At 39.5% G+C, this 15,084-nt stretch overlaps 1 protein-coding gene across 1 annotated transcript; it reads right to left on the bottom strand.

The window, feature by feature from the left end:
• Positions 1-2,309: 2,309 nt before the first annotated feature.
• LOC113006835 (uncharacterized) lies at positions 2,310-5,473 on the bottom strand. The gene is made up of 8 exons (XM_026143034.1): positions 5,257-5,473; positions 4,764-5,114; positions 4,385-4,654; positions 4,169-4,237; positions 3,237-3,323; positions 3,134-3,162; positions 2,599-2,661; positions 2,310-2,422 (listed from the first exon to the last, which is right to left on the bottom strand). The coding sequence occupies exons 1-8, from the start codon at positions 5,315-5,317 to the stop codon at positions 2,327-2,329; spliced, it is 1,026 nt and encodes a 341-aa protein (XP_025998819.1). The 5' UTR covers positions 5,318-5,473; the 3' UTR covers positions 2,310-2,326.
• Between the last annotated feature and the right edge of the window lie 9,611 nt (positions 5,474-15,084).

The following is a 15,084-nucleotide window of genomic DNA, read 5'->3' on the forward strand; positions in this document are numbered from 1 at the left end:
CAACGGAAGATTGAGAGACCAGTGTCGCACTGTTAGAACAGCTTTGAAATTCACATGAGTTGTTCGCACTAAAGTAAAAAACCATCATCACTTCATGCAGCTACCGCTTCAGTGCCAGCTGTGGTATCAAGGCTGGAGCTGAACAAAAACACCCTGATAACAGACTGTGCTTTGACTGTTCTTCCTATCCTACGCAAGGCCGGGTTGGCTGGAAGACTGTTTACTTCGCCTGGCAGGGTGAAGGACACTGTCTCAGCTGAACTCTGGACACATACACACAGACAGACGCTTCGACGCTTATTCCCTTCCGATGCAGATGGTGGATCAAGGACACCAGTGCACAGGCTGCAGGCCCGGATGCCCTGCCTACACTGGCTGTCTCTCACCCTTTACCCATCCCTGTGTTTCTTTGGTGTATTAAGAGTTTTTTCATTTGCTATGTGCAGAGTAGGGTTTTTTTTCTGTTCTCAAACTGATCTTCCTGTTGGATCTTAGTCTGGGGGAGTTATTTTTTTCTCCTTATCTTTCCTCGTGTTGTGCATTTTCCATTGTTATACCTCTCTAACCTGTCTTCCCCATGTGATGTTTTCGTGCAATGTATGTATGGTCGGAGGGTATGATGGCGCCGCCATTGCGTGCAATTGGTCGGCAGCCTTAACATGAAATCTCCCACTCATGGGACTAATAAAGGTATCTTATCTTATCTTATCTTATCTTATCTTATCTTATCTTAAAGTGATGACATATGGGGAAATCTGTGCAAACAACTTGGTGAAAAGATGACACAGCAGCAGTGCCAATGTCAGTGCTTTTGAACCAAGTAGTTCTCCTTTTCAAAACAAAGACTGCAACACTTTCAATGTTGAGCTCCCATTTGAACAGTGGATACATATGGTTCCAGATCAAGTCACATACAAAAAGATTTTTTTCACAAAAAAGGGACTACACCATTTTGAAGCCAGGTAGATGGACTCATGTAGTAAACCAGGGAATCTGGAAACAGGTTAAAAGTACATGCACATTTCTAAACGAGCCAACGTAAATCCCACAACATTATCTTGTTTCATAAAAATCAGAGGCTTTTGTAAAACGTGTTGTGGCCTGAACCAGAACCTGAAATTCACTGCCAATGGTGCTGAAGTGTGTGATGGCAAATATGGATGAATCCATGCACACTGGTTTTCCTAAGATAGCCATGTTCGGAAATCTGTGGGCACACATAACAAAAGAACTTTGTGAAGGCAGACTGCAGCCCATGTGTGGAGAGAATCAGAGGCAGCAAAACTGTTGGACTTTGGTGATCCAGAGTGACCTCTGATGGCCTCTAGAAGCATATTTTTATTATTACCTTTAAAATGACAGCGGCACAAACTAACATTTTTGCAGCACAAACGTTTCATATCATTTTTTTTTTTTTTTGCTCTCTTTAATCTCATCTCTATGTCGTCTGCGTAAAAAATGCACCAACAACAAATCGTACTGTCTTTTGTGCATTATGATTATCTCTGTATACGTTCAAATTGTGGTTTGGAGATGGACAGTGAAGAAATAATTTCTCCTCAAATGTCTTATACCAAAAATAACGAGCCTTTCTTGAAAATTTACGGGTACAAGCTTTCATGGGTGTGAAGTCACCCTGTGATGTCTACCTGTTACCTGTGTTTGTTTTTTCAAAATTAAGTAATTAAAAAAACGTAAGATAAACATCTGTGTGGTTATTGAAGGTAATAAATTTGACAAATGGAATAATTGCAAAATTGGACAAGTTTTCATTAAAATTCATTTTTAATCTAATCTAATCTAATTAAGTGAAATTACACCATGCTTCAAAATAATTGTGCCTTTTCTTGATAATACTTTTTTATTAGCACTCCCCTGAAATACATTTGCAGAGTAAACACAGGGACATTTTAGCTCTTAGGAAATGTAAATAGAAAAGTGACTGTACATTAATAACGCAGTAACAGAGATAAGATTGTACCGTAACAGGTGGGATGTTTGGCCTGCACCACATGTGGAAAACCTGGAAAAATGTATTAATATTCTGAGCTTGACTGGTATATTTCTCTAAAAGTTTAACAAGCATTCTTTCAGATCACATTATAACATTATGGATAATTAGAAATGTACTTTTTGCAATGTTACTATCTTGAAATGACACTGAATAGTGGGAATGACCCAAGGATGGCCTTGATTCTCGATTGACTCCCAGCATTTGCTATAATAGTTTTATGCTTTATGAAGTCTCTAATCACACATCCATTTACATTTTTATTTTTCTTAAAAAAAGATCAAATCCTTTTGCCATTTTCTCTATTTTCTTTTTTTATTGTGGGTTACTGGGGTTGACAGTGGCTGCAGGAGATGAAGAAACCATCAAAACACTGTAGATCACTGCATCACCTTCATCATCACCCTGAACCTGAAAACAAAGAGAATTGTCGGATACATAAATAAACATAAATTAACACTCTGTTAAAATAAGAGAGATAGAGCTCAACAAATTTTAAAGGTAAGTATGAATTATAATCTCAGCTTGCACACATTACCTATTAATATATCAGTATACAACATAAGCATCTATGAAAGACACGTTACCTGGGCTTTATTCTTGGCTTTCTTTCTGTAGCTGACGGTGGCATAGGAAACTTCATGATCTACCTACACAGCGAAGAGCAAAATATCTCAAAAAGTTTACATGTTTTGACCTCTAACCTCAGGTTTTACAACTCATGGTCTGTCCCACTGTTATTCAGTCTAACTTCCTTATCTTTTATAAGATCTCATTGAGTCGCATGCACTTAACAAGCACATAGAAGAAGAAGTGGTTTTAACTGTGCTCTGACTGTACTGTGGGTGTGGTGTGGGATTTCCCATGCTGGGACTTTTTTAAGTAGCAGTCTGAGTCTCTGTAGAGTTCAAACTCAGTCCCTGGAAAATAGACAGTTACATCTGTTGGAAAACTGTCCTTTATAAAGACAGTTTAGTTCTTGTTAACACTCCTCAGAGATGAGCTGATTTGGTGTTTATTTGTCATTCTTATTTCCTACAACCATTTAAAAAAAAAAAAAAAAAAAAAAAATATATATATATATATATATATATATTGGGGTTTTTTTAAAAAAAAACTCACAGTATCTTCATCCGTCTGTGTTTTGTTTGCTGGAAAGACAAAAACAATTAACTGTAACATTTACTGTTAAAAGCACATGTGTTTTAACTTTTGATGTTTTTACCTTTTGTTTTTCTCCATCTGATAACAGATGCAGCTGTTATCAAGAGCAAGACAAAACCCACAGCTGCAACGACGTACCAATGGATAGCTGAAACAAACCCAAAAAACAAACTTAAAACCATTTTCAGTGAATATTTTTTCAAACATTTAAAAAACTTTCTATGTATCTTAAACTAAGTCTACATGACACACAAAATATGCCTAACATTGTGTTCTATTTTAAACTGTGACACTGTTACCATAGCAAAAACAGAAACACACAAAAGCACAATGTGAATCATAGTCACTGCGTTTCAGATGTATGGAAGAAAAACAGTAAGGAGATTTTAGTTCAGACGTGTTATTTTACTTACAGACACATGTTGTTTCTGAAGGTATTTGGCTATTTCTTTTATTTAAATCAGTTTGAACACATAACTTAAAACATGTAAAATCAAAAATAAAATAAATACATCATGCATAAAGTCCTAAGCACAAACTAAATACATCCTTAATCGTTCCATAGGAATTAAGAGAGCAACTTGGAGTCAGATGCTACTAATCAAATGGACTTAACTGATCATCAAGAGTGGGCATTTCTATAGAAGAAGAAACTTTGACAGTTTACAGGTCTGAAGCTCTCGGGTAGGTGTTAACATACAGCAACAACCTTACCAGCATTGGTCTAATTCCACCAAAGTCATATCAAAAAGTCAAAAAGACTGAGCAAGAATAGTTTCTTTGGAAGGGCTGCCAGGAGAAATTATGATAGACTGATATAGTCATAAAAGACTATTACTTCAAGTTAGTGCTGCGAAAGTTGACTCTGTAAGATATTGAATCATGGGGTTTATGCAGTTTTCACAGGACTGAATCGAGCTCTGTGAAAACGTTCTTTTTCATGTGACTGTATACCCATGCATGCAAGTAAAAAGTACATTACTGAATAAATACCTTGGGTATTGGACTGACTGTAGCCTGCTGGATTTTTTCTGGTTGGATTATTTGTCCTTTGTCTGTCACCTGAAATAAAATGAAAAAGACACAACCAACATGTTTTCATCTGTTGTTTAAAATTTTTTTTGCATAAATACAAAAGCAAACAAATAAATGTTTTGGGTGGGTTCAATCATCTTAAACAGTTGATTATTTTGTCTCCTGTTTTCTCACCTGATAGCTGAGGGCTGAAGGTAAACAGCTTCCCTTCTGTATGAGCATCATTCACTTCGCAGTCCAAAAGGTAATCTCTTGATGAGTAAACATGGTGAGACTTGAGTAAAGAGACAGTGGTGGAGCAGCCAGTCTGTAAAGTCACTATTTGACTGTTATCTCTGTCCACAGCTCGACCTTTAAACAGGCACCTCACTGTGTGATGACACTTTTCATATGTCACCACAGAGCAATTTATTGTCACCTTATCATTGTCCTCATGTTCAGTCACTGATGGAGATAACATGAAACAAAGACACCACAAATTCGAAAAATTAATTACTGCTGTCATTATTATTCTAAAAATCGTCCGCCTGAAAATATAATGTAAAATACTCACAGGTGAGTACAGAGAGATCAACCAAAGACTCGCTAACCAGACGTTTGTGTCTGTGCTTTTGAAGGTATCTGTATTGTTTACAGTAGTAAAAACCAACATCCTCGACTGTGAGAGTCTTTATAAGCAGAGAACAGTTTGCTGTAACACTCAGTCTGTCTGATGCATTTTTGGCTTTTTCACCAAGCTGTCCAAAGCTGATCACTTCTATTAGTGTTCTGTTTCTTGAAGCAAAGGTCCACGTAGTCCCATCACAGTTATTCTGCTCATCTATCACATTTATACAAGGCAGAGTGACATCATCTCCAACTTTCATAAAAATGGTGGTTTCATTTGCAGATACTGTTGAGAATTCTGAAAAGAAATATGAAAACTAGATTAGAATGCAACACTTTTCACAGTCAGAGTGAAGATCATTTTAGACAAAGGTTTATGATAAAGGTTTGGATTGTAATATTTAATTTTACTGCTATTAAAATGTTTCCTTTATTCTTACCTGCAATCTGAATGATTGATATCAGACATAAAAACATTTTACTCCATCTGAGCTCATCCATCGTGCTTCTCTGTCTCACTTCTTTCTTGTTCTCAATCTCGACTGTCACCGTCTCTGAGCTGATGACTCTTCAAGACTGTTTGTATTTCCCGTTATTCATCAGATATCACTTCCTCATCACAACTTTAGCAAATGACCTCAGGAGGTGCATCCCTACAATGCATTGGTGACAGTTATGTGTTTGACATTATATTAAAAAAAATGACTGAGGAAGTTGAATGTGTCAAGAGTTTTAGCTAAGATGTTTGTTAGAAAACAAACATCACATAGGAACAAACAGTTGAAGTGTCAAACTCCTGATTCACCTTTTTACTTTTACTTAGTTAAAGAAGTTGAATCATTATTCATCCGTGTGGAGTTGTTGTTGTTTTTTTACACAAGTATCTGTGCTTCTACTTAAGTGACTAATGTGTGCGAGAGGTAAGCTTTTTACAGAATTTCCAAAGACAACCAACATGAGGGAGAGCGTGCACATGTACAAACACACACACTCAGAGGGACAGAAAAAATAGTTTTGTAGTCTACAGGATGCTCACCTCTGGTTTCCAAGGTCAGCAAAACTCAAGTTGCAAAACATGCCTTCCTCAGTTAGAGGATGAATGATGTAACATTAATGGGTAGGTTGTTCATTTATAATATGTTTTGTGTTGTTACCTTTAAAATGAATTATCACATAGTGATATCATAGTGAGGTCACTTACTGAATGAATTTAGTAAACTTCCCTCGCTTTTCATTTAAATATCAAACAAAGGAAAATGAGGTTAAAGGTGTGAAGGCTATTAGTCTTTGCTTATTCTGAGAAAACAGACCATCTTCGTGATCATGTTTGCCACCAAACTTTCCCACTCAAGTCTTTATGTCCACTATTTTTCACACATTTATGTTGTTGTATTTTTTTTTTATTTTTTGAAACAAGTGGCTTTTTTATAAAAATCTTGTCCACTATCAGCTGAGTGGGCTGTGAGAGTTAAAAATGCCAGCAGAAACAGCCTGCTCCTGGTGTTCCAGATTAACTCGTGAGGGTTAGACAAATGTGCCATGGGTCCAGACATTTCTGAACAGGCATCGGCGCAGTTGCCTTCAATGTCCTTTAGCACTGTTGCAGCAGTTTAATGTGTGGGAATATCACCAATTCAAAATCTCTGATTTTTCACATCTAAATATGCAGCAGTAGACTTAAAGATGAAATATTCACAGCGTTTATTTCCTGGTCTGTTGGCAGCGAGAAGCAACATCTGTATCACCATCAGGAGTTAATCTAACACCAGTGAAGCTAAAACACCAGCGTACTGTTTTACTGTTTTCAGACCCCCACTGACCCTAGTCTCACACAATATACACAAATGTAAAAAAACACAATCGAAAACCTTTTACAAATCAAGTTATATTATCATTAGCCATAACAAAATACATCATTACAAACCGGACAACACAGAGTGATGATTTCGGTTAGCTGTCAGCGATTCAAACTTTGACAGGTAGATGTTACAACACTGAACTATGATTGCCGTTGTGTTATTCCAATCTCAGTCATTGCAGAAAATGGCTTAAAAAATAACATCAACATTTCATTTTTTTAATATTATATATTGAAAATTATTATGGTAAAACAAAGAGGTGGACTCTGAGGCAGGCTTTAGCACTGGAATCAGGGAGTATGTGCAAGCTAGAGGGGATTGGGTCTTGCATCTGGGTTTGGAGAGTGATGGAGAAACAGAGCAGGCAGGGATACCAAGACTAAGTATTTGGTCTGGAGGAGACGGCCCGGGACATTTAAAATTAGTGACTGGAAAAATCAAGTGAAAAACAAAGAACTCAAGTAGCATTTTTTTTTTGATGGAGACTGAGTGATGCTAAAGACAAACCTAACAACAATCTGAAGAGGAGTGAATTTATGATCAAATGTTTAAAGGCTCTGATTAGGGATTTGAGACATATGTGGCAGCCAAATGGAGCAGGGACGCAGAAGATGAATCTCTCATACTGTCCCACACACAAACAGAGGAGCGAGAGAAAGAGGAAAGGCAGAAGGAGAGATGTTGTGAGTCTGTATTCTTCACATACAAAATGCGATGAGATGACCTTCAGCAGCATTGGTAAACCTAAACAAATACACAAATTGGGGGGTGAGCTTGTGCATTTAAGACAAAGCCTGTTACCTTTAGAGCAGTCATAACAAAAAACATGTGAGATGTGTTATTTTGTGTTATTAAGATTAATATTCTCACCTGGCAATTGGGGGCTGAAAGGAAACGGCTGCACTTTGTTACTGTTCTGATTCATTACATTTAAAAAAATCATACAACTTTAACTTCGATCGTGGTAATGGCCTGTATTCGTATAGCGCTTTACTAGTCCCTAAGGACCCCAAAGCACTTTACACAAGCGGTCATCCACCCATTCACACACTGGTGATGGCAAGCTACATTATAGCCACAGCCACCCTGGGGCGCACTGACAGAGGCGAGGCTGCCGGACACTGGCGCCACCGGGCCCTCTGACCACCACCAGTAGGCAACGGGTGAAGTGTCTTGCCCAAGGACACAACAAACGAGACTGCCCAAGCCGGGGTTTGAACCAGCAACCTTCCAATTACAAGGCAAACTCCCAACTCTTGAGCCAGATGGCTGCAACCAGTTGGGGATGAGTGGATGGAGACCACTTTTCTCTTTATGTAGTTCTTAGGTTTGTCATTTATCAAATCTGACATGTCTAAATTAAGTGTACAAAAACATTATTAATCAAAAAAAATCGATAATTCATGACAAAAGGATGAATGTTTGAGTGACTACCTTTTGAAATATCCTTCACGGCTGTGGTTGTTACTGATGTTGTGCTGCATACAGTTTTTCTGGCTGGATTCTTTGTTTTGTTTGTCCCAACTAAATAAATGAAAAATCATAATCAAAACATTTTTCAGTTTTTTCATTTGTTGTGAAAAAAAAGAAAAAGAAATCTGCATCCAAACTTTGTATCCCGCCATTCATGTTCAACAACTGATTGTAATCTCACCAGCTTCCTCACCAGAGGCCTGATGGATAATGGTAAAGAGTACTTTGCTTGTGTTAGTATGAGTTCCTTGACACTTCACTATATTATCCCTTGAGACATTTGAATTGTGAGAATTTCACACAGTGGTGAAGCAGTCAGTCTGTGATCTTTCTGTTAGGTTGTTAGTTCTGTCTACATTGTAACCATTTAACAGCCATTTCACTGTGTGGCGACAGTCCTCATATGTCAGCAGAGAGCAGTTTAACGTCACTTCATCAGTGTCCTTATCTTCAGTTACTGTGACTCCAATACATATACATGTGAGACAAAGATAGCACAGATTAGACAAATTAATCACTATTATGATAATTACTGTTATACTGCAAGGTTATTCTAAAAATGCAGTTTCAGCTCCAAATACAGTGGTATGCAAAAGGTTGGGCACCCCTGATAATTTTAATGATTTTTCTTTATAAATCATTGGTCACACCTCCTCTATTCACCCTGCTCACTCCTCCCCATCCCCAACAATAGCATCCAATACACATTCAACACAAGTCTGTCTCTCTCAACCACCCAGGTTAGGAGGGAACTGAGGAGGATTAAAGCCAAGAAGGCAGTGGGTCCAGATGGAATCAGCTCAAGGGTGGTCAGGCCCTGCACAGATCAACTGCATGGCGTGATGGAGCACATCTTCAACCTGAGCCTGAGGCTGGGGAGAGTCCCACAGCTCTGGAAAACCTCCTGTGTTGTACCAGTGCCAAAGACTTCACGTCCCAAGTACCTCAACAGCTACAGGCCGGTGGTTCTGACATCCCACCTGATGAAGACCCTGACTCAGGTTCGGCCCCTGGTGAGCTCATCACTGGATCCACTTCCGTTTGCCTAACAGCCAGGCATTGGAGTGGATGATGCCGTCATTCACCTCCTACATTGTTCCCTCTCTCACCCGGAGACTGCTGGGAGCACTGTGAGAATCATTTTCTTTGATTTCTCCAGTGCCTTCAACACCATTCTTCTCACAGTCCTGAAGGACAAGCTGGACAACACAGGAGTGGACCATCACCTCACCACATGGATTCTGGACTACCTCACTGACCGACCTCAGTATGTAAGAACTCAGGGCTGTTTGTCGGACAGGCTCGTCTGCAGTACGGGGGCCCCACAGGGAACAGTTCTGGCTCCGTTCCTCTTCACCATCTACACGGCAGACTTCTCCCACAACTCCACCCAGTGCTTCTTTCAGTTCTCTGATGACTCTGCTATATCAGCCTCATCACTGATGGGGATGACAAGGAATACAGAGAACTGACCCATGACTTTGTGGACTGGTGCCAGCAGAACTACCTCCAGATAAACACTAGTGAAACCAAGGAGCTGGTGGTAGACTTCCACAGGCACAAACATCCTCACCTGCAACCACTAAGCATTCAAGGTATGGACATTGAGGCTGTGGACAGCTACCTTGGTGTTTATCTGAACAATAAACTGGACTGGACTCATAACTCAGACGCCCTCTACAGGAAAGGGCAGAGCAGGTTGTACCTGCTGCGGAGACTCAGGTCGTTTGGAGTGAAGGGCCCACTCCTGAAGACCTTCTATGACTCTGTGGTGGCCTCAGCCATCTTTTACAGTGTGGTCTGCTGGGGTGGCAGCATCTCTGGTAGGGACAGGAAGAGACTGAACAGGCTGATCAGAAGGGCCAGCTCTGTTCTAGGATGCCCTCTGGACCCAGTGGAGGTGGTGAGTGACAGGAGAATGGTGGCTAAGCTGTCATCCCTGCTGGACAACATCTCCCACCCCATGCAGGAGACTCTGACAGCACTGAGCAGCTCCTTCAGTGGGAGGCTGCGGCACCCAGGGTGTGGGACGGAGAGATTTCGTAGGTGTTTCCTCCCCACTGCTGTCAGACAACAAAGACTTTGCACCTGACCAAACACACACATCCACACATGTGCAATAGCATTAACACTAAGTGCAATACTCTTTTTCTGACAACGTTGTCATACTCAGTATAGTATTTGTATTCTATTTTATTGTATTGTATACAGTATTATATTTTATTCTATTCTATTGTGTACAGTTGTGTATGTTGGGTCTAAACTCAGACCCCGCTGATCTAGGGACTTATTCCCATGAAGGAAAAACACAAGGCAACAGCGGTTGATCGATTTACTTGCGCAAGGGAGGCCTCATCGGTATCTCAGGAACGCACTTCGAATCCTACCACAAAATGACCCCGACTCCAGCCTCCGCTCGCTGCCTTTTATTGGAAAAATAGTTACAATACACAATAGTGTACACAAGCACCTCCCCTCGTACAACCCCCCTTGGTTACAAAGACAATGCACTGTGTGTGTGTGTGTGTGTGTGTGTGTGTGTGTGTGTGTGTGTTTGTGTAAGCATGTGTGTGATAATGTGTGTGTGTGCGTCATGGGGGTGCGTTTGTGTGACCTCCTGATCACAACTGTTTCTAACAACATCCTTGGTCATAAAAAGGTAACCCCCCCCCCCCCCCCCCCTCCCACACACACACACACACACACCCACACCCAACACATGGCTCAATTCCTGTATTGGTTCACCATACACAACACAGTGAAGCCATAAAAAGGGCAGAAAGCTTACCAAACATCAAACAAACCTTTACATTGGGATGTGCTTGTGATAAAACACTACAACCTCACCCCAGAACCTCGAGAGGCTTGGGAGGGGGACAAAGGAATGTCTTGATCCTATAGTTTGAACTAAGACTTTACAAATTTAAGAAACACAATGACACATTCAACAATTTGACTTAACAGTGTACAGTATCTTATTCTTACTCTTATGCTATTCCAGTGTTTTTCTAATTTTTACTATGTAACTTTGCACTGTCCACTTTCTGCTGTAACAAAACAAATTTCCCACGAGTGGGACTAATAAAGGTGATCTTATCTTATCTTATATGCACCTGCCTAATTTTGTTTAAATAACTATTGCACACCTTCTTTAAATCCTATAATCATCATGTCACTTCTCAAATATCATTGTGTTCATCTGCTATATAATATATTTAAATTAAATTGCTCATCCAAACAACCAATGATTTAAAAAGACAAATCATTAAAATGATCAGGGGTGCCCAAACCTTTGCGTACCACTGTTTGGTAAATACTCACATGTGATGACAGCCAGATCAACCAAAAACTCAGAAACTAGATGTTTACGTTCTCCCAGTTTGTACTGCTGACAGTAATAAAAACCAACATCCTCAGCTGTGAGCTTCTTTATAAGCAGAGAACAGTTTGCTGTAACACTCAGTCTGTCTGATTTCATTTGGGCTTTTTTACCAATCTCTCCAAAGGTGATCACTTCTGTTGCTGTTGTGTTTTTTGAAGCAAAGGTCCACGTACCATCACAGTTATTCTGGTCCTCTATCACATTTAGACAAGGTAGAGTGACGTCATCTCCAACTTTAATAAAAATCGAGGTTTCAGTTGCAGATACTGTTGAAATGATGGAGGAGAAACATAAAAATAAATAAAAATAGAATACAGCATTTTTTAGAATCGGATTGAAGACCAATTTAGACACAAGTTAACGAACATGTCCTGAGCTCCCCTCAAACAACAGAGCATGCTCAGCAGTTTACTGTAAAGGTGTTTTCCTGCTATTAAAATGTTTCCCGAATTCTTACCTGCAATCTGAATCACCAGCATCAGACATAAAAACATTTTAATCCATATGAATTCATCCATCGTGCTTCTCTGTCTCATTTCTTTTCTTGACTGTCAACGTTTCTGAACTGATGACTATTTAAGACTGTTTGTACTTCCTGTCACTACTGAGGTGTCACATCCTCTTCACAACTTTAGCAGTTTTCTTTTCATGTTTACATTCCATAGGTGCAGTCTTTCTCATTTTCTCAGAAACGCATGAAGTAATTTGTTTTTATGAAGGGATATTATTGCACAAAGCAATTATAAGACTTACCAAGTGCACATTGTGTCTGTTTTCACAGTGCATTTGTGACAGTGATGTGTTTAATAACCTGAAAAGACGTTGACCGAGGAAGCTGAATCTGTGAAGATTGTTAGTCAAGATAAATGTTTCCATTAATACAGCCCCTCTTTCCTCTAATGTTAGAAAACAGACAGCACAGCAGAACAGACAGTTGTAGTCCCAAAAATACAGTTCAGGTTGTTTACAAGTTAGTTCATTAACAATTAATAAAACAAGAAATAAAAGCTGTTCATAAATCCATACATGATTTTAAACACCTGCTCAGACCTGTAGTTTACAAGTGAGTGGGCCGAGTGGATGGCCTACTGAAAGACTGAGGACCTCTGGTGGATAGAATGGATAATACATGAATAGAAGTGCTCAGAGCTAAACTGTGATACTTAGAAACTGTGTTCTGCACAAGCAGGGTGCGATTTTTAAAAAATTAAAAGGTAATGTTTTTTTCTTTTGTGACAACACAAAATGTCATCAATTAAAAAGAATATCAGTCAGATATTTCACTACAATAGATTCCTAAAAACAGTCTGCTTTGATGTCTCTGAAGGTTCTCAGTCATCCAGGTCATTGTAGTCTAAGGAGCTTGGAAAGTAAAGCATCTGGACTTCTTTAAGTTGTTTGAAGTCCTTTCACCTCTCATCCGAGAAGCTTTTTCAGTTCTAGGGTCAAATGGTGGAGCTTCACCCCTGATCAGATTTGCACACTGTTAGACCTCTGCCTTACCACCACATATTTCAAATACAACGAGGGTTTTTAGAGACAATAACATAGATGTGCCATGGGCTCCCTGGTGTCACCTATTGTAGCCAACCTTTACACTGAGGAAGTGGAAAGAAAGGCTCTTGGCTCTTTTAAAGTGAGAGTACCCAGCCACTGGTACAGATTCGTGGACGACACCTGGTTCAAAATCAAAACCCAAGAAGTGGAATCCTTCACTGCTCACATTAACGCTGTGGATAAAAACATAAAGTTGACCAGGGAAGACACAAAGGATAACAGTAACGTGGCACACAGCGTGGAAAAAGGCACATACCTTTGACGTTGCGTGATGAACTCCGTATTCCTCGTCCACACGTTAACACAAAAACTGAGATTTTGCGGAGATTTAAAAAATCTCTGTTTTTGGGGATTTGAAACACCGTTTAAGTGTGGAAAAAATTGTCATATAGGCTTTTACAAGTCAACGAGCGCAAAAAAACAACAACTTAAAAGCCTCTGGAATTAAATAATGGTACAGAAATAATGCCTCATCTGCATAAGAAAAATTACCAGCACTGGGTCAGTACGAGGAAAATTTCTTTTGCAGTTCATCTCAAATGATGACTTGCGCTTTGGGATCTTTTAAACATCATTAGGCGCATTGCTGCGCACCGTCTGTCCCGTCTGTGAGCACAAAACAAGCACTCACAAAGCAGCAGTTTGGGGATGACTTCAAACACATGGGTCCCTGTCGGACTATAGGAAAACCCGGACATTTTCATCAATCTCCAAAATCCCCCCGGACGCCCCGGACAGAACGTGAAAAGTGGACATGTCCGGGGAAAAGAGGACGGTTAGTCACCCTAGGAAACCTCAACATTGAAGTTTACTGAAAGCCCACACACACGGACCAGTACCTCGTCTTTGACTCCCATCACCCTCTGGAGCACAAACCTGGAGTAATCAGGACCCTACAACACTGAATGTAAAATGTTCCCTCTAAGCCTGAAGGGAAAAAGAGGGAACACATATGAAGGTGGCTCTTAAAACATGCGGTTATCCTAATTGGGCTTTCATCAAGTCAGCAAAGATGCACAGAAAAGTAGATCAGACAGCAACTAGGGAGGATCAGAAAGACAAACGCAACAACATTGTCATCCCCTATGTAGCCGGTGTATCAGAGAAACTCAGGAGAGTCTTCTCCAAGCACAACATCCCAGTGTCCTTCAGGCCCAGCAACACACTCAGACACTGGGACACTTCCACAGGGCTTAAATCTGGGACTATCAACCATTTGACCATAGAACTGAAGAAGCTTCTCGGATGAGAGGTGAAACGTCTTCAAGCAACTTAAAGAAGTTGAGTGTCCTATGCCTAAGACCCTCTTTTACCCACATCTACAAATCTCTTTACAGGGAATCCATTGACCCTGTTCAGCCCAGTAATCTTGCTCTATGCACAAGTGTTAATGTATAAAGTATTGAATAAAGGATTAATTAGAAGAAAATTACACCAAAACTGAATAGAAATACATTTTAATTTATGATTACTATATCACGAGCAACAGTATTGATGCAGATTCTGTCATTTATCAAAACCAACATTCTTTTATAAAAAATGAAATGAAAATTTAAATACACGTCTAGACTGAAGTAAAACAAAGAACCAATCATTTTTAGTAAAATTACTTTAGCATCTGTTTTATATCTAACATTTAACCAATTATAAAAGTTGATACTGATGACTGAACAGCAACTGGAATTGATTTTGATGATGATCATTGCAGTCAGATGGAAGTAGCAGAGTCTCCAATATTTTCAGACTTTATTGTAACATGATCTTCTTTGTTATCAAAATGTACCTGTAGAAAAAACCCCCCAAACAAACCAAAACCAAAATAAGATGCATCAGATCATAAATTAGGTAATAATGATAAATACATTGTTGTAATTATCTTTAGTTTCCATTATAAATCTTTTCTCTTCTTTTGTGTTTTTGAATATTTGGTACTTTTCTCAGTGTTTTCCGCCAATCTGCGCTTTACTGTTTGTTTGGTATCTATTGTTTCTTCAGTT

Source organism: Astatotilapia calliptera, chromosome 15 (assembly GCF_900246225.1).
Source record: "Astatotilapia calliptera chromosome 15, fAstCal1.2, whole genome shotgun sequence".
In the NCBI taxonomy this organism is placed as follows: domain Eukaryota; kingdom Metazoa; phylum Chordata; class Actinopteri; order Cichliformes; family Cichlidae; genus Astatotilapia; species Astatotilapia calliptera.